The sequence below is a fragment of the Oryzias latipes genome, chromosome 4, assembly GCF_002234675.1.
Source record: "Oryzias latipes chromosome 4, ASM223467v1".
Taxonomy (NCBI): Eukaryota; Metazoa; Chordata; class Actinopteri; order Beloniformes; family Adrianichthyidae; genus Oryzias; species Oryzias latipes.
In genome coordinates, this window is record NC_019862.2 from 17,581,312 (window position 1) to 17,600,666 (window position 19,355).

General features: G+C 40.6%; 1 protein-coding gene across 2 annotated transcripts; it reads left to right on the forward strand.

Moving 5' to 3' along the window:
- The first annotated feature begins 1,083 nt into the window (after positions 1 to 1,083).
- On the forward strand, positions 1,084 to 16,543 carry LOC101170337 (zinc finger protein OZF). 2 transcript variants are annotated; one of them, XM_023954346.1, is made up of 3 exons: positions 1,084 to 1,351; positions 14,057 to 15,112; positions 15,281 to 16,543. In XM_023954346.1, exons 1-3 carry the CDS (start codon positions 1,180 to 1,182, stop codon positions 15,355 to 15,357), a joined length of 1,305 nt encoding a protein of 434 aa, XP_023810114.1. In that variant the 5' UTR covers positions 1,084 to 1,179; the 3' UTR covers positions 15,358 to 16,543. The 2 variants fall into 2 exon arrangements, with proteins under 2 accessions (XP_023810114.1, XP_011472469.1); XM_011474167.3 differs by having other exon boundaries at positions 14,057 to 16,539.
- Positions 16,544 to 19,355: the final 2,812 nt, after the last annotated feature.

Consider the following 19,355-nt stretch of genomic DNA (forward strand, 5'->3'; position numbering starts at 1 on the left):
TTCTCGGACCAGGAGAGGTTTTCTGTGATGTGCACAGCCAGGAACTTAGTGCTGCTCACTCTTTCCACCGTAGTGTTGTTGATGGTCAGAGGAGCATGCTGAGTGTGCACTCTCCTGAAATCCACCACCATCTCCTTCGTCTTCTCCACGTTCAGGAGGAGATTATGGTCTCTGCACCAACCAGCCAGGTGGCTCACCTCACTCCTGTAGTTTGTCTCATCGCCGCTCCTGATGAGACCCACCACTGTGGTGTCGTCAACAAACTTAACGTAACTGTTGGAGCTGTGTGTCGGAGCGCAGTCGTGGGTCAGCAGGGTAAAGAGGAGGGGGCTCAGCACACATCCTTGGGGAGCCCCCGTGTTCATCATGATAGTACTGGATGTGTTGCTGCCGACTCGCACTGCTTGTGGTCTCCCCGTCAGGAAGTCTAGCAGCCAGTTGCACAGAGGTGTGTTGAGCCCCAGCTGAGCCAGTTTGTGAGTGAGCTGCTGGGGGATGATGGTGTTGAATGCTGAGCTGAAGTCAATGAACAGCATCCTGACATATGAGTCCTTAATCTCCAGGTGAGTGAGTGCGGAGTGAAGAGCAGTTGAGATGGCGTCCTCTGTTGAACGGTTGGACCGATAGGCAAACTGAAATGGGTCCAGGGAGGGGGGCAGGGCAGACTTGATGTGCCGCATGACTAGCCTTTCGAAGCTCTTCATGATGATGGGGGTCAGAGCAACCGGACGGTAGTCATTAAGGCAGGAGGGAGATGGCTTTTTTGGGACGGGTATGATGGTGGTCGCTTTGAAACATGTGGGGATGACAGCCTGACTCAGAGAGATGTTGAAGATGTCTGTGAAGACATCAGCCAGCTCACCCGCACAGTCTCTCAGCACCCGCCCAGTAATTCCTTAAGGAGGTGTGTTACAGCTGCACTTACTTGAGTGATAAAGATGCTGTTAAATAAATGGAATGTTTTGAGAGGTATGTGTGTAATAAAACGTGTGATAAAAATAACAATCATCGTTTTGTGACGTTGTGACATATTCCTCTCCACTAGGTGGCGGTAAATAGCCGTAACCTTATTTTCAAGCAACTATTTGGAAAATTGGTAGAAGAAGAAAAAGCTGCAGTCCATTCAGAGCATGTTTTCGTCACTTCGTCCACGTGAGTTTCTGTGCCGCTGCAGTAACAATGTCTTCAGATGAGTTTTCTAAAGACTTTATCGACGCCGTGTTAAGCGATGCTGCTGAAAAAATAATCAAACGCTTTGAAGAAACCAGCGTTCACTACGAGGAAGAGCTCCGTCGACAGAGCAGACTGCTGGAAGTCGTCCGTGATCCACAGACACAACCTCAAACTTTACGTGAGTTCATTTTTGCTTTCATAACGATGGAGTATTAGAATCACCATAGAAATTAAATTAAGATACGAGACGTAATTTACAAGGGAAAATTAGCTATGTGACTAAAAATTTTAAAATTCATTGGACTTTCCCGACTAAATTAACACAAAACAATAACTCCCCACACTTTAATTAAAAGCGGAAGTATATGCAACGGAAGTGCTTTTATTCAGAAATTTCCACTGCCTAAAACATCAGTAATCACGTCTCAATGCATGGTTCATAAAATCCGTTCAAAGATTATTCTGCAGCAAATCTGCTGCTTTGTCTGAGAGCCGTCTGGGTGACAGCTGCTTCTGTGTCTATGTGACCCACTTTAAATAGGGACGAGACTACATTTTTAATGGATTTACCTGATTCTTATGTCATTGGAAGGGGCTTAAAGGCTTTCCAATGACATAAAGATCATCCAGATAGCTCAAAGAATGAAAAAGTTATGCCACTTTAAAGTGTGCAAATTTGGTCCGATGAATCTTCTCCAATTAAACAGCAAAGTTGGACAATTCAGGTGACCAAAAACAAGGACGAGAGGGTTCAAAGTGTCATAACTTTCTTTTTGTTTGTCCGATTCAAGAAAGGGAGGCATCATCACAAAGCTAATGAAAAGAACTACAAATCTTCTGTAAAATCTATATTTATTTCCATATGATCACATAATCATAACTTTTCTTATGTTTTTTTTTTAACTTGTCCTGTCCAACGGCTGGGCAAACAGATGAGAGCTGAAGGCTTCTTGTGTTGGATATATTTTACTTTAACAACAGGGGTTATGAATCTTCTGACACACCAGAGGTATGTCTGAATAAACCCCTTTTGTAATCGAGGACAAACTTTATTCTTTTTTATCAAATTTGAAAATCTTTGTTTTGGACCGGACGAAAGGGGGAGGAAGAGAGAGGGATGGTATCTTCAGTTTGACCTAAATCAAGTACAGGACCACGGAATCTGGAATTAAGAGGAATAAATTGGAAAAAAAAAATGTGTAAAACATGCCCATTCCTCAATGGTGGAGCATCTGCGATGTTGCCACCCGGCACTTGCCACCTATTTCAGCAGTAAATGCAACTGGTACCCCAGGCTTCAGTGAAACCTTCTTTGGAGCCATGTTGTAAAAATCTGAAAGCACAGAAAATATAAAATATGCACAACCAAGTGGCAGATCCAATTTTAAACAAAAATCAAATGTGAAAACACAGGATGTTAAAAAGTAAAAAGTGTTTACAGTCTGAAGAAATATAAAAATCATGAATAAAAATACTATAAAATATTTTTTTAAGTTCTTGATTAGTGTTAATTTAAGAAAAAAAAAACGTTTAAAAAGCATTTAGTTACATGTCCTCCTGGATGTTTGTAAACAATGGTAGCAGCCAATCGGCTAGCTAGAAACCGACCACGTGACCGCGAGGCTGGGCTCCAATCTAATGTTTGAAGGCCTAAAAACGATCGACAAAAATCTCAGTAATCCAACGATCAAATAACATTTAACTGTTGTTGATTCGTAAAAATAAGTCTTGCAAGTCATTTCGAGCTGATTTTATATGATGTTTATAGACAATAAAAAAATCACGAAAGAGTATTGTAAGCCCTTTAAACAAAATACTTTTCCATCATGGCGGAGCCGGCGGACATTCACAAGGCGGACGGCGTGATTAAAAAAGGTATCGCAGAGATTGTATGGACGTCAAAGACAAATATGTCGACTATGTTTTCAAAAGATTTGCCCAACTTTAGGCAACCTCCCGATTAAGTACTTTTAGTTAGAAGAGAGACTGGTTGCCGCAACTGCGCGCCCAGTCAAACTCGCTGTTGTGGCATTGAGTTCCGCCGGAAGCGCTGCGCACAGTCGCCTCCCTACAAAGCCTCACTGTCTGGCAAAAACCCCATAGGGGAAAATAAAAACAAAAATAATATAATTCAACCCTTTTTATTTTTATCCTTTTTCTATGAAAATAAGAAATTTCGGTTCGTTACAGTTTGAAAGATATTCACAGATTCAGACTTCCAGCCTCAATGACTCTTCTGATAAACGGTTAAATGCGACAGCAAGCATCTCAGTTATGTTACATTAACACATAGAGTGAAGTAAAAATCTATTTCTAAAAAAAAAAAGTTTTTTCTGCCTTTTTTATGACAAGTCTTCTCTTCCAGACGGCTGCCAAGGGACCGTCACCAAAGTGCACTCTGAGCAAAGACCATTCTGTAAAAATCAATAATCTCTCAAAAACAAATAAATGTTAGAGTATGTCAGAACATTACTTTGTTAGCTTCAGTATCGTTAGAGCTGTTAAACATTTTTGATCAAATATGATCCACATTTAAATAAAATAAATCTAAAAAAATAAACAAAGCGAAGTTATGACATAATCTTTGTTGTAGTAGGACAATAGGGTCATGATTAGTCAGTGTAGAATAATTGGTGACAAGAGCTTCAGTACCTTCATCGCTAGTGAGACCCTTTTTTTATGATTCATATCTCTATTAAAATGTGAAAAAAAATTAAACAATAAATAAAGATGGACTTTCTCCCAAAATATTGATTGTAGCATGAAAATGCTGATGAGTCTTCATCAGTCTTCTTCAGTACCAGTTCATATAAATGTACACATATATTCATTTTTGAGAGAGATTATTTATTTATTTACAGAATGGTCTTTTGCTTAGAGTTTGATCGATTCGGCAAATTATTGCGATAGTTCATTTGGCAATACTTCAAAATGCTGTCAGGACAATATTGATTAAATTATTTCTGAGCGTCCTTCAGTGTCTGACTCTTGTTGTCCACTTCACCCTCCAACCGCTAGTTGGCAGCAGAGCACACAGAGCCTCTTTGAGCTGCACCACACCACACAAGACAACAGGAAGACTGCAGCCAGAGGCAGCTTGTTCTGTTGTTGTGAGACATGAACTACTTCGTTTTTACTTGGGATGGATACCAAACAGTAACTCTGAGCCATGTTGCTACCAGCAACATATAAAAACGAGGATTGTGGTGCTTTTTAGCGGCTCAGATAAATACGAGAGAAGCATGGCAGCGGCTAATAGGCTAATGCGCTTAGCATCGGCTAAAATGCTTTCGGCAAAGCGGGCTTAAGTTCTGCAGAACCTCCCAGCAATAGATTCTAGTTTGGCGACCTGATGGATCAGGGGGATCTGTAAAGCGCTCTGAAAAAAAAGGCAGACGTGGCGAGGAGCGTTACCAGTTGTGTGAGAAGCGTGGCTGTTAAAGTGCAGCAGTCAGAGGCAGAGCAGACTGATATTATGTAAACAAAGCACCTTCTTTGTCACATTAAAGCAACTTTCCTTCATTCTGTCATGCTGCCTCATCATCACCCTTTGTTGTTTCTGGAAAGAGTCTGTGTCCCCCCCCCCCTTCCTTTATTTTTAAAGCATTCAGCTTCCTTAACCGTTTAAAAGTAATGGAGAAGCTATATTTAGCAATGTTGGAAATAAACAGCATTTTATTTCCCAAATAGAAACTTATTGGTTAAGGCACATTCATTCTTTGTTTTTTCTTATACTGAAAAATATTTAGTTGTGGAAATCAGACAATGTTGACTGTTCCCTTTCTATATTTTAACTCACCAAAATAAAAGCACTATGAATTTGCTCTGGTAAACAACTTATTTATGAGATACAGTTGCTGTGCTTAACATTATGATCATTAAATAAACTGAATTTGACCATTTTATTACATTTGCATGCATAACGTTTGCATGTTCTCCCCGAACATGCGTGGGTTCTCTCCGGGATCTCCGGCTTCCTCCCACTGTCCAAAAACACGCTTCAGAGGTTAATTGGCAACTAAATTGTCCATAGGTGTGAGTGTGAATGAATAAATGGGTGTGTGATTTTGGACATTCTACCCTGTGACAGACTGGCGACCTGTCCAGGCCATCCCCTGCCTTCGCCCACAAGTGGCTGGGATAGGCTCCGGCAGCCCCATGACCCCGAAAGGGACAAAACGGAATGAATTTGACCATTTTATTACAGTGTAAGACATTGAAATTCATGTAGAGTTTTTTTTAGAGTCATATTTTTTAAAAAAAAGAGTAAATATGTTTCAGTAAAATATCGGGATACGTATCGTATCGCCAGACTCTTGCCAATACACACCCCTAGAGCAGGCAGGAGGAAGAAAGCAGCGTGAGCACGTGGAGGCGGGGTGTCTGCAGCTGTGAACCATTTACATTTGCGTCAGAGCGCCCCCTACTATCCTGTCAGTTGCTGCTACGATGTCCGTATGTTTCCGCTATCTGTGTTGAACAGGTAGAGAGGCGGGGGCGGGGCTTAGACTCACCGCTTATGATTCCAGACCCGCAACAAACTATCAGCTGCTTCCTAATAAAAAATAGTTGTCATCCTTAAAATTCATATAATTTATCGGGTTTATAGAAACAACATTGGATCTAAAGAAAATAAATAAATAGAATGGAGTCTGCATCAAAGTGAATGTGTTTCCATCATGTCATTCATCTTAACTCTGAGTGTTTGACAGAAGGAAGTCTATTTAAGGTTGTGGGAAATGGACAAAAGATCAAAGGAAACGCAATGCTCATAAAGAATAAAAATAATTAAATAAATATCCAGACACTATTTTGAATCAATACAAGTATTGCCAAATGAACTATCAGGATATATCGGCAAAAACATTTTTCTAACACACCTAGTGTTGCGGCTCCCTGTGCTTTCATCTCAGTGGGAAACTGATCCAAATGGTTCTTTGAGAGGTAAAGGTTGCCGACCCCTGCCCTACCCAAAAGTAAGACGATTCGATCTCTGAGGCACAGCCTTTCGCTCCTTGCTGGTGTCCCGCATTTCATGAGGTCAACCTAGAGCCAACCTCAGCCTTTGAGTTTCACCCACAAAAACAAACAACATCCCAACTTTTGCAATGATGGATGTGCATATTGTGAATTCGTACAAAAGTGTTTAGCCGATAACAGCTAGCTCTGCATAGAAAGTTGGTGTGTGTGGGTGTTAACCTGGGGGGCGGAGCTGGCAGCGCAATTTCTTGCTGGAAGGGGCTGTTCCTCAATTTCATTTGTATGAATGTGAGAACCCGCTCGTTTTTGTGGATTGGGAGGGGCTGGTGCTCAGAGTGCAGGTTTTTTGTGGAAAACTCAGAAATTCGTTAATGGATAGAAATACCACTTTGGGGTTGGTTTTCTGTGTAAAATTAACATAATTTACTTAATTTCCTGAGGAAAATAAGAGGGGGGGGGGGGGGGGCAGCATAGCTGCCAGCAACAGAGAGGGGCTGAACAAACTGATCGTCTGGCTCTGTAATCGGGTGAAAAATTAAAATGGACACTGTAGAAGCAGTGATCCAGAAAAGGACTTTGAATAAACTAGTATTCTTTGTGGATAATCCTGAACAACCTTTTCATCCTGTACTTAACGCCAGTGGAGATCCCTTTCTGATTTAGTTGGTTTGCCCACTTAAAAAGACATTATCATTCTATACTTTTGATGGTAGATGTATTCTAACATGGAGAGACAGAATATCAAAACAGCAATCCAGAAAATAACTTTAAAGAATTTATTTTAAAATTATTGATGGAAATAAGTATTTGATCCCCACTGAAGAGGATTAGGGCCATGGACAGAGAAAAAAAAGGGCATAGAAAATTCTGACTTTATTCTCAGAATTCTGACTTTGATCTCAGAATTCTGACTTTGATCTCAGAATTCTGACTTTAATCTTAGAATTCTGACTTTAATCTCAGAACTACGGAGGCCTGTAAGCCACTTCCTTCAGTTAGCTTTAGCAGCACTGTGGAGTCATACATGCTGAGTGGAACTAACGAAAATGTCCTATTTAAGTTTCTTGTTGCGTGCTGACGTTTACCAGGAGGCCCTGTGTTAACAGCACAACAGAAGGTGAGTAAAAAAAAGATTTATTTTGAATTTTTTAATGAAACAGCGACACACTTATGCTAGCATTTTGTAACTGTAAAACGTCTTTTAAAACGTACATATGCTGTTGAAATATCAACATCTATGACAAACAGTCTCACGGATGCAGTTTTGTTGTTTGCATTCAACTACCTGATCATCTCATTTCTGGAGATTTAAAGAGGTTTTACGTTCTGAAAATACTACCGGACTTTAAATATATCGGACAGATTGTTGTGTTGGGTGAATAATAAAAAAGTATGGGTGACTGTACAATGGCCACCGATCTTTATTTTGACTTTATTACAATATTTAGCTCTCAGGCGTCCTGTCACGTCATTTTATATCTTTTTTATCGTCTTATTGGCCGGCATGCAGGACGGTGCCCCGTTTAATAAGTAACTATTTTCATGACATTTAATACCATACCACGCAGATTTGCTTCCTTTACATTTGCGTGAGAGTGTAAAGGAGGCGCAGGTTACTGAAGTCACATGACACGTCGGAGTCATGTGACTGGATACGCAATCCAAGGCAACCGTCATCTCTTCCTCGAAGAGTACAGACAGAAAAAAACAGCCATATGTTGATTATTTTTAACAACCACATTAGCGAAGCTAACATCACGTCTGTCAATTCTGCTACAATGTTTACAGAGAATATGCTTTAATTTTTTGGCAGGTGTAGTTTTGAGAGTTAGGGACAGTTTCAATGTGACGTCATCAGGTAGTTCTCCAAAATAAATCTGATAATTGGCTCAATGTAGACCAGGGTTTTCAAAGGCCGCATTTACACTGCAAGGTTCAAGTGACCCAATTCCGATTTTTTTCCTCTCATGTGGCACAGATCGGATATAATCGGTGAATGTGTAAGCAGGACAAAAGCGCATGTATTCCGATTTTCTCAGATCGGATACAGGCCTCTCTCATATGTGGAAATAAATCGGAAACGAATCGAATACGTGCATTTGCGTGCACCATGTAAGCAGACAAATCAGATATTCCCAAGTAAATGCAAGTCGTACCTCAGTGACGTCAATTCAGGACACCACCAACTGAGATCACATGACTCATTAAAGTGCTTTTGTGCGCTGATTTTGCTGTCAGCATGTTACCTTTCAGCCTCAGGCTTCAGACCGTAGTCGGAAACCGCTGTTATGTCCGGTCCGGACGCAAACGGTAACTAATAAAGCGGGACACCATTGCTATGGAACAGGCTAGAAGCCGTTTATTTCTTTGGGGGGCGTGTATGATAAGGACCGTGTGTGTGTGTGCACGTGCGCGCGTGTGCGTTTGTGTGTAAGGAGAGGAGAGCGGGTGCGAAGCGGGGGAGTGTCGGAGAACCGTAAATTAAAAATAAGGTGTCTCCCCCAAACGTTTTGGAGTCTTTCTTTAACCCACTCTGGAGGCTGAGGGTTCAGAACGGAAAAGTGAACCCCGAGGAAATCTCCCGTGCGTTTCTGACTACGGTCGGAAAAGAGAAGTCATCGTGCAGGAAAGGTTCAACACTTGGATCAAACAGTTAGTACAGCACGTCTGCAAACACTTCCTCATTCAAAACTCAGAGAGAGCACATGAGCCGGCCGAGCAGCCCCCCTTTTTCCTCTCCAGCGTATCCCCTCTCCTGCCTCATCCTGACCTGGGGCGCCCAAGGCAAGGCCTCCTTCCGTCGCTGCCTCTATGACAACAGCAGTCACTAAAGTCTGAAGGAGGTCCGCGGAAGGCGGAAATGCTGCTACGTAGTCTTCGGAACGTCTACGTTTGATAGTTTCAGCATTGTTTAGTGTAAATGCAAAAATCGGATACGGGTCACTTTTAAAAGATGATGTAAGCGGGTCGTCAAAAAAATCGGATATAGTCAGAAAATCGGATATGGGCATCAAGACCTGCAGTGTAAATGCGGCCAAAGAATGCATTTTCACAGTCTATTTGGAAGCACCTGATTTCTCCCAGGTGTCAAATGTTGTCAAAGGTTTGCACACAGCAATATGGAAGCTCCATGTTGGTGAAAGTTCTCATTTATCCGGGTGATGTCTTGAAATTGAGTCTTGGCATCTGGATTTCAAATCTTTGTTGAGAAAAAAAAAGATGGAACACCACATGCCAAGAATTAATTTTAAGACAAAGAAGATGGTTATTTTCTTATATTTTTACTGTGACAACAAGTAAAACTCATTTACTTTTTAAAAATTATTATTATTAATTTTTTTTATGCAGATTGACCTTGATGTCATCGCTTTGGAGGATGATGCAGCTCTGGGACAGAGACAACACACACAATCACCATTCACACACTTTACATTAATCAACTATAATGATACAAGTTTTTTGGAGTGATGGAAGAAGCTGCAGAAAACCCTCTCTGCATGCAGGTGAACATGCTAACTTCACACAGAAAGGACCCTTTTGGGATTTGAACCAGAGCCCTCTTGCTATGAGGCACATCTGCTAACCAGTCATTGTGCAGCTGTGACAAGTATATTTTGAAAATAAGACCATTCTAAGTTGGAAGCAGTTATTAGAAACAATATTAATTTGAGTTAATTGTTTCAAGCATGGTCAAATGGAACATGGTTCCTTCAACAAAGGAACAGCACATATATAAAGAATAGAGCTGTGTCGAATTTCTCATCACCGCGATGATGAACCAACAGGGGGCGTGGTGTCGCGGTTAACCGCAGCCCCCCCCCAAAAAAAATCCCCCCGCGGCCGCATCGGAAATACATACAATTACTTTGTCACCTTTCCGGTAGCCGTGAAGCCTGACACCCGTGAAGAACGCGGGGCAGGAGGCTCCGTCTTTGTTTATACAGACACGTAACGTTACGCTGCAAAAAATAGTTCACAGACAAAACATGTAGTGATTTTCATGGAAATCTAACAGCGCGCGTTCATGTTTGGTGTTACGGAGTGAAGGAGGACAGTAATACCCCCCCTCCCTCCAACACAAAATCCTCCGGTGGGCGGCCGTGTCGCGCACTTAAGAACGCACGCAGCTTGTAACGGAAATGAATACAATGGAAATGAACAATTAGAAAGCAGTAAATTTGTCGTATTTCCTTGCGAGACGGAAACTTCTGTTGTAGAATAAGGATGTGTGCTTCTGAAAGCGCGCGCCTGTTTGTGTAACTGTAAAGGGAGCCGGCGTGCCACGTGCAACCAGTAGCGGTTTTAGGCACGGGCCATACGGGCAATCGCCCGGGGCGGAAAAATGACGGAGGGGCGGCGCCAGCGGCTCAGCTCTTGTAAAATACTTTATGCATCACTATTGGTTTACTTATATCACAGAGTTTGTAACAGCCTGAAACCTGGCGGCGCCCCCGCCCCGCAGCTGCGCTCCCTCCTGTCTTTGAGAAGTAGACGCAAATGTGTGTGAGAAGGAGTAGGGAGGGGGCGCGGGGTGAAGAAGGAGAAGGGAGGGGGCGCGGGGTGAAGGGTGCAGGCTGAAGGCCCGTACACACCGGGACGAATATTCGCCAGGCGTTATTCGCCAGCGTTTTTCGCCACGTTTTTTGTGTTCACACCCAGGCGATTTTCTCTGACGGTGAGCCGAGCGAACATGCAATTTCATTCCCTGACATTAGATGGCGCTTAATGTAAACAGAAATACTCCTGTACACAAGGTGGCGCTGCGCAACTTTACGCTTCTTAAAGTCGCTTTTCACTCAGAAGAAGATAGCAAGTATTTACGCGCTTGTCAGAATAATACAAAGAAAACATGAATATTTCAAGCATCAGTAGCTCCAACTGGTACTTGGTAAGGGGATATTTAAGAATGTCCGTCATTATTTCTTTGCGGCAGTGTTGACGCTACTTGGCGTCTATCTTCTTCGCTGGTATGTGTGCTCAGCAAGGCAGTTTTGTGTTTGAGCGCCCCCAAGTTGTGTTTTACTGTAACTTCAGAAGCTCCAGACACGTGTGCAAAAGCGCCATTCTCATTGGTCGAATAGATTTCGACGCGATGCGTCGAAAAAAAAAACGAACCCGAGGCGTTTTTTTTTTTTTTTTTTGACGCTTTGTCGCGTGGCGTTTTTTCACGTCGGTGTGCACACTCTCATTGGTGCCCTTTGTTTAGTCACGAGGCGTTAAACGTCGGCGAAAATCGCCGGCGAAATTCGTCCCGGCCGCGGCTCAGTGCTTGATGAAAAAATAAAAATAAAAATTGCGGCTCTATGTAGCGAATTGGCGCCCCTGGGTGCAGCTGCACGCGCTCCTTCTGGAAATGTTTGACGAACGGGGGGGGCTGCGGGTATAAAAAAGGTATAAAAAAAATCATGCTTTTTTGGTTAGTTTTGTGTGAAATGCCCAAATAAAAAATGGGAAAACAAAAAAAATTCTTCACTTAGATGACAGTTGGTTTAGTCGACAGACTTGATACCTATGTCAGGACATTTATGCTAAATGCAAAAACATCTGAAATATGGAGAAAAAAGGTCAAAGCTGGTGCCCAATTTAGAAAGAAAAGAGAAGAAGAGGAGAAAACAGACAAAGAAAAGGGTATTATTGCATAGCTAGATGCACGTTTTCTAAATTCGAATGCTACCTGCCCTACAACAACAACAACGTTGCAGAGGAAAAATCTCTTGTTTGGTCTATCATGACCAAAACTGAAGTAGGCCTAAATATTGCAAATAACGTCATTTTTAAGATATTTATTCTTAAATGTTTGCTCTGCCTTAACTTGTAACATTAGTTATGATTCGTGTGTCTGTCTGCTCTGCTGTAACACAAAGTTTTTGTTGTGTTTTTTTGTTGTATATTAGTTCATAATGTTAAATAAGCTGTGATGGTAGCATGCTGCTGCTGCTGCTGCTGCTGCTGCTGTTAGCTTTTCAAAACTCCAGTTGATCAAGTCATACCTGAGATCACTAATGTCTCAGGAGCAACTCACTAACCTGCTGTTGTTAGTATCAATCATTCAGGGGGGGAGCAGATTTCATATGATGACGTTATTGACAAGCTTGCATCAGGAAGGCCACAAAGGCTAGGTTTTAGTTAGTGTTTTCTGTTCTTAGTGCTGCAGTTACATTTATTCTAGTGTATTATTAGTGTGATTTGTAGTTTATAATATTTATTTCAGATTATTTGTGTTTATTAAATATTTCCTAACTGTATTTTCAGTTACAATAAATGGACAAAGTGACTCTATTGGGGGGGGGGAACCGCCACTTTCATACCCAGCATCTTGCTAATGTTTTTGTAGCACACTTCAGATTTGTGCAGGTCAACAATCCTATCTCTGAGGTCCTGAGAGAGTTCTTTGGTCTTACCAATGTTGGAGGGTTTGGAATCTGATTCTTTAAACAGGTGTCTCTCCTACAGGTGATTAGTTAGAACAGGTGTCTTCAATCAAGGTAACAAGTTGATTGGGAGTGTCTAACTGGTCTGTGAAAGCCAGAACTCCTAATGCTTAGTAGGGGATCAAATACTTATTTCTGTCAATGAAATACAAATGAATTAATATAAAATTTTAAAACTATATGCTGGATTTTTTTATTTGATATTTTGTTTCTCTATGTTAGAATATGTTTAACATTAATAATGTAGAATGATCATGTCTTTGTTAGTGGACAAACCAACTAAATCAGCAAGGTATCAAATACTTTTTACTCTGACTGTAGCCTTCTAGTCCTGATTCATGATTAATTTCAGAACGAGGCACGGTCAGTGATCCAATAAGCTTGAATCATAGGCTACTAATCAGCTCGAAACTAGGCGAATTGTTCAAGTGATTTGGAAAAGGTTACCAAATCCTACATTCAGCTCAGACACAGAGAACTATGAGACCAGGCTTGCCGCTTCTTATGAAGGAAGGGAGTGCACAGCTCCCATTGACTGTATAAATCAGGAGTCGGCAAGCCTAAATGTCCCAAGAGACATATTGGATTAAAAAAACAAATCCATCTGGAGCTACAAAAAGCTGAAAGCCTTAGAAGAAGGCAGTACAGGCTGTACATCCATATTAGCCTACTAACCACTCACAAAGCTGTTTTTTTGCGCTAGCAAAAAAAACAGTTTTTTTCCTGCACATCTGTTGCTCTGTGTGTGAGTGTTTGTAAGTTTGAGAATTTTCGATCTACTAATGCAAGCCAGCATTAGTAGGATAGTTTATCTTAGGAAGGAACTACTGATGCACAGAAAATATAAAAAACACCGGAATCTGTCATGTTATTCCATCGGAGCTTAGGCGGAAATACCGGGGATGCCGAGCTGGTCGTAAACACAAGGCGAAGCTGAAGGCTAAGGCGGGTAACTGGCAGCGTTTCAAACCATTCATCCCCTCCGTCATTATGGGAAACGTTACGCCCTGTCCAACAAGACAGACGAGCTTACTGGACTGATCAGGACACAACGCTGCTACATGGATGGCAGCCTCCTCATCTTCACCAAGACCTGGCTAACCAGCTATATGCCGGATCTTAACGTGGATCTTAACGTCAGAGAGCATAAAGATACAAAAACACCAAAGAGCCCTGAGAGAATGAGAAGGGAAATTTAGCAAGTAGTAAAACGAAAAATCCCCTGTAAAAAGCATGCTGTCAATTAAACTGCTATGGTAATACCGGGAGAGTTACCTGAAGACTCACATCTCTAATGGGTTTTGAACTTAAAATGATAAAACGATGTTATCAAAAAGTCCCTAAAATAAATATGGACCCATTGATCAATAGTTCTTTTTTAACCAAGTTGTGATGTTGCTAATGTTTAAAGCAGTCAAAATGACCTCCTTGGGTGTTCTTGTGTTGATTTGGTTTTGTGTTTGTCTCTGTAGTTCTACCCCAATATTATCTGAGGAACTTTCTGGTGAAAGAGGAGGATGCAGAACCTCCACAGATAAAAGAGCAACAGGAGGAGGATGAGGAGCAACTTCATCTGAAGCAGGAAAAGCATACCTTGATGGTGACTCCTACTTCTGAGGACAATGAGCATAATGAGGCCGATTTTCACTCTCAGCAGCTGCTCACTTGGAGCTTTGATGCAACTGATGGTCAGAGGCACGAAGGAAGAGAGCATGGAGAATCTAAACCAACTACAGATGGAGAGACAAACCCACTGAAAAGAGATGGGAGGAGCAGAAGTACTGTCAGAAATGTGGACAGCTGTCACAGATCAGATCAGTCTGACACTGAGTCAGAGAAAATGTTAGAAAAACATGCTGTTGAAAACAATTTAAAGGAAAAAAATCTGGAAGAAAATACAAGAATCATAACAGTAGAGAAACATTGTTGTAAAGAGTGTAGAAAATGTTTTACAAATGCCAAAAGTTTAAGGCATCACATGAAGATCCACACAGGAGAAAAGCCTTTTTCCTGTGAAGAATGTGGAAGAAGTTTTACTGATAAAAGCAGCCTCACTAAGCACAAACGAGTCCACACAGGAGAAAAGCCCTTTTCCTGTGAAGAATGTGGTAAAAGTTTTACGGAGAAAAGCAGCCTCACTAAGCACAAACGAGTCCACACAGGAGAAAAGCCTTTTTCCTGTGAAGAATGTGGTAAAAGTTTTACGGAGAAAAGCAGCCTCACTAAGCACAAACGAGTCCACACAGGAGAAAAGCCTTTTTCCTGTGAAGAATGTGGTAAAAGTTTTACGGAGAAAAGCAACCTCACTAAGCACAAACGAGTCCACACAGGAGAAAAGCCTTTTTCCTGTGAAAAATGTGGTAAAAGTTTCCCCCTGAGACAAACCTTAGATGTTCACATCAGAATACATACAGGAGAAAAGCCTTTTCTTTGTGCAGAATGTGGTAAAAGTTTTACGGAGAAAAGCAACCTCACTCAGCACAAACGTGTCCACACAGGAGAAAAGCCTTTTTCCTGTGAAAAATGTGGTAAAAGTTTCCCTCTGAGACAAACCTTAGATGTTCACATCAGAATACATACAGGAGAAAAGCCTTTTCTTTGTGAAGAATGTGGTAAAAGTTTTACGGAGAAAAGCAACCTCACTAAGCACAAACGAGTCCACACAGGAGAAAAGCCTTATTCCTGTGAAAAATGTGGTAAATGTTTTGCTCACAGACAATCTTTTGAGGTTCACATGAGAATACACACGGGAGAAAAGCCTTTTTTTTGGTAAAGAATGTGGTCTACGTTTTACTGAGAGAAGTAACTTCACTCAGCACAAATGAGTCCACAAGTGAAATGCCTTTTCCTGTAAAGAATGTGGGAGCAGCAGACCCTGTAATTTTGGGGCACGAGTCACATTTTTTTTGCATGGTTAATACTTGGTTGATATCAGTTTCCTGACACTCTTTTTAATTTACTTTTTAATTTTTTTTATAGTGAACATTTTTTTTCTTGTATTACAATTTTTCCTTTGCAGAATATTTAGTCTAATTGGGGTTAAAGTTCTTTACTTGAAATGGTGGATTTAATTTGAAAGCAAGTTGTAGTTTGATGTTCAATAGTGAGAAATTAAACAAGATGAGGGTAAAATATATTAATTTAAGAAAAACATTTTTTTTACCCATAATTCAAAGTAATGTGCAATTCTCAATTGACAGTTCAATTTGTAGTTCAATCTTATAATTTTCAAATGCCTTTTGCAATTGGCGATTCAATATGGGAAATTACAATTCAATGTTATACTTTAAATCAAATATTAAATAAAAAGAAAATCAATTGAATTTGAAATTGTCATGTGTTTTTGATACCATAATTCCCATTACAAAGGAAGTTTGAGATTTCCTCTCCAACTGTTGTGTTAAACCTAAGACCTCGACCGCTGGCTGTCTGCTGGTTATCCAGAAATTCTATCTCATCTCCTTTTGATTACCTGGATCAGGTGTGCTTGGCCAATAAGGAGCTTCAATGGCAGGTTGATTGGATAAAATGTAGGACACCGGCTCTTGAGGCCTGGATTCTGTCCAACTTATTAATGCAAATTTCTAATCAGCCGACAAATGGCAACAACTCGAAGCATTTACCGGTAATCATATTGACATGGTAAAGATGATATGCTGCAGTTAAAACTGACCATCAGAATAGGAAAGAAAGATGATTCAAGTGACTTGGTTTTTGGTGTCAGACGGGCTGCTCTGAGTTTTTCAGAAATTGCTGATCTACTGAGATTTTCACTGACAACCATCTCAAGGGTTCACAGAGAAATGGTCTGAAAAAGAGAAAATATCCAGTGAGCAACAGTTCTGTGGGCGGACATGCAATGTTGAAGCCAGATGTAATAGGAAAATGGTCAGACTGGTTCTAGCTAACAGAAAGGCAACAGTAACTCGAATAACCACTGGTTACAACTGAGGTCTGCAGCACATTTGTTTTTTTTTTTTTGTTTTTTTTTTTACTTAAGTGAGACAATAGAGGAAAAAAACAACAAACTAAAATATACTGGAAAAACAGATCTGACAAACACAGACAGCTACCACTACTAACATACAAAAACTGAAGGGTAAAAATAAATAAATAGGAAAAGTGTGAGTGTGTGTGGGTGTTTGAGATGTAAGGACAACAAGAGAGAATTCCATCCACAAACTTGAATTTACCATCATACATTCTGCTAACTATACATATTTAGCGCTACATTATTATTTATATATTTGTTTATTTAACAGATGCAGTGCACATTTAAGGCATGGCTGCAATGTGCCAGAATTAGCCGAAAGGCTATTTTCCAGCTGTAGAAAATATACATGTACAATAAACAATCTTTTAAAATACATAAAACATGCACAAAGTGAGAAACACAAAAACAAAAGACACAAAGGTGACAGATCAGACAAGGAGGGCTAGGCATTAAAATCATCAGCCAGAATATTTTTACGATTTGTCTTGGAAAAGAACATTGCAACCCCTTTGTTTACATTGAGACTTAAACTCGACTGTTCCAACAATTCTGCAACATGTCCCATCATTCTGGTGAGATTCTCTGCCACCTCAGATGTTTTTTTTGCCATGTGCATAAATGACAGTATCATCAGCATACATCTGAATGAAGACATTTGAACAAACAGAAGGGAGGTCATTAATGTAGAGCAGTGCTTCTCAAATAGTGGGGCAGGCGATGCCAGGGGGGTGGCGGTTTTAGGCTCAGGTAATACGGGCAATTGTCAGGTGTGCAAATTTAACCTGGGGGCGGCGGTGACAGCGGCTCAGTGCTTGGAAAAAAAATCTGGTCCACTATTCGGTTCCTATTGTCTGTTCTATCAGAGTTTGTAACAGCCTGAAACCGTGAATCCCCGTCCCTGTAGCTGCACGTTCCCATCTCCTGTCACATGCGGCTGCGCGAGTGAGAACGAAAGGGGAGGGGTGGTGTTGGCTCTGTCTGCCAGGTGAATCGGGGCACGCGGACCACTGCTAGAGCTGCCTGTTGCCCAACACCAGGATCACCGCGTGCCTTTAGATTCCTCACCTCATGCTAAAAAGTCATTCTTTATGAACTATTGTAGAAATTTTGATGACGTCTTTATTTTCCATCTATCTTTTCTGTGTCTGCCTGTGGTTTAGTTGGTGTCAGACAGACAGAAAGACAGCAGTAATGCAGGAAAACAGCTGCACTTGATGAGATCATGAATAAACAATCATTTAGAAAAAAAATATCGGAACAAAGTTTTTTATCTATTTCTTCAGACTAAAAACGTTAAATATATTGGTGCTGCTGTGTTGATGTTTCAGATCAATTTACATTTATTATTAATTACTAATTGAATTTTTTTTTGTCAGCATCAAATGGTTCAGTTGGTCAAAATGTTTCTAGTTTAAATAAGGAATGACAGATTTTTTTTTATTTCAGGCACTTTAAGCTTCTTTTCCTTTTTAGACTATAATAGGGTTTCTGTGGTTAAAAGTTAATATTTGTTGAAAGTGGATTTATGTTGCTTTTTCTTTTGTTAGTGTTAAAAGATACAATTTTAGGTAGACGTACACAAATTTTATAGATACTAACCTAATATATTGTCAACGCGCGCATATGTGTGTGTGGGGGGTGGGGGTCAGGGGGGGGGGGGGGGCGCAAAACATTTTCTTTTTCCTAGGGGGGGCTGGCAAAAAATAATTGAGAAGCACTGTTGTAGAGAGAGAAAAGAGGCCCTAGTATGGAACCTTGTGGAACACCTGTAGAGATATGGAGAGGAGGGGAAAGATGATGATTTATCCTGACTGACAGATCTATTTGATAAATATGATTCCATCCATTTTATATTTTTCAATGAAAAATTAAATTTGGTTACTTTAGTTAGTATTTTTTTATGATTGGTTGTGTCAAAAGCTTTTTTCAGGTCAAGAAACACAGCCCCAACTACACCACCCTTATCAAATAGAGATTTTATGTTTTCTTTGAAAAAGCAGTTAGCTGTCTCTGTTGAGTGCCGAGCTCTGGAACCAAACTGCATTGGATGAAGAGAAAAAGATGAATTGTTGATTAGATCATCATATAGATAAATAGGAAAGGCTTGAGACAAATATAACTATGCATTCATCATATTCTTGATACTAGAAAAGTCAGTAGCAGTAAAAGTCACAGAGTAGAAATAATCCTCTTGTCATTATTACAAAAAAAGATAATAGTAATCTCAGATAAAACTTAATGTTCGTCTAGGAACTCAATGAAAGCTGACCATACAGATGGTGGTCCGGTCGTGTCAGTGGGAGAAGGTAATGAATTGGCTAAAGAAATGTATTCAAGAAACAAGTTTTTTCCATATAGATAGGTTTATGGTGTTCTTTGATTTCCAGCTCATGAAGATGTTTTTTTAGCAATTGTTATTGCAACAAGAATAAATTTGTTCTTAGACGGGTCAAGATTCAAATGTGATAATTCTGAAAGGTCTCCTAATATACACAGTGACGGTGATAAAGGCAGCAGAACATCTCTGAACGCACAACTTGGGCTGCAGCAGTAGAAGACCACACGGTGCATATCCTGTCAGCTAAGAACAGGAAACTGAGGCTACAATTCACACAGACTCATCAAAATTGAACAAATAAAGATTAGAAAAACATTGCTTGGTCTGATGAGTCTCCATTTCTCCTGCCACATTTTGATGGTAGGATCAGATTTTGGCATCAACAACATGAAAGCATGGATCCATCCTACCTTGTATCACAGCCTACCTGAGTATTATT

Coding starts and splice junctions, on each gene's coding strand:
- LOC101170337 (XM_011474167.3), top strand. CDS start 1,180: ATGTCTTCAGATGAGTTTTCTAAAGACTTTATCGACGCCGTGTTAAGC. Junction 1,352..14,056: donor GACACAACCTCAAACTTTAC/GTGAGTTCATTT, acceptor TTGTCTCTGTAG/TTCTACCCCAATATTATCTG.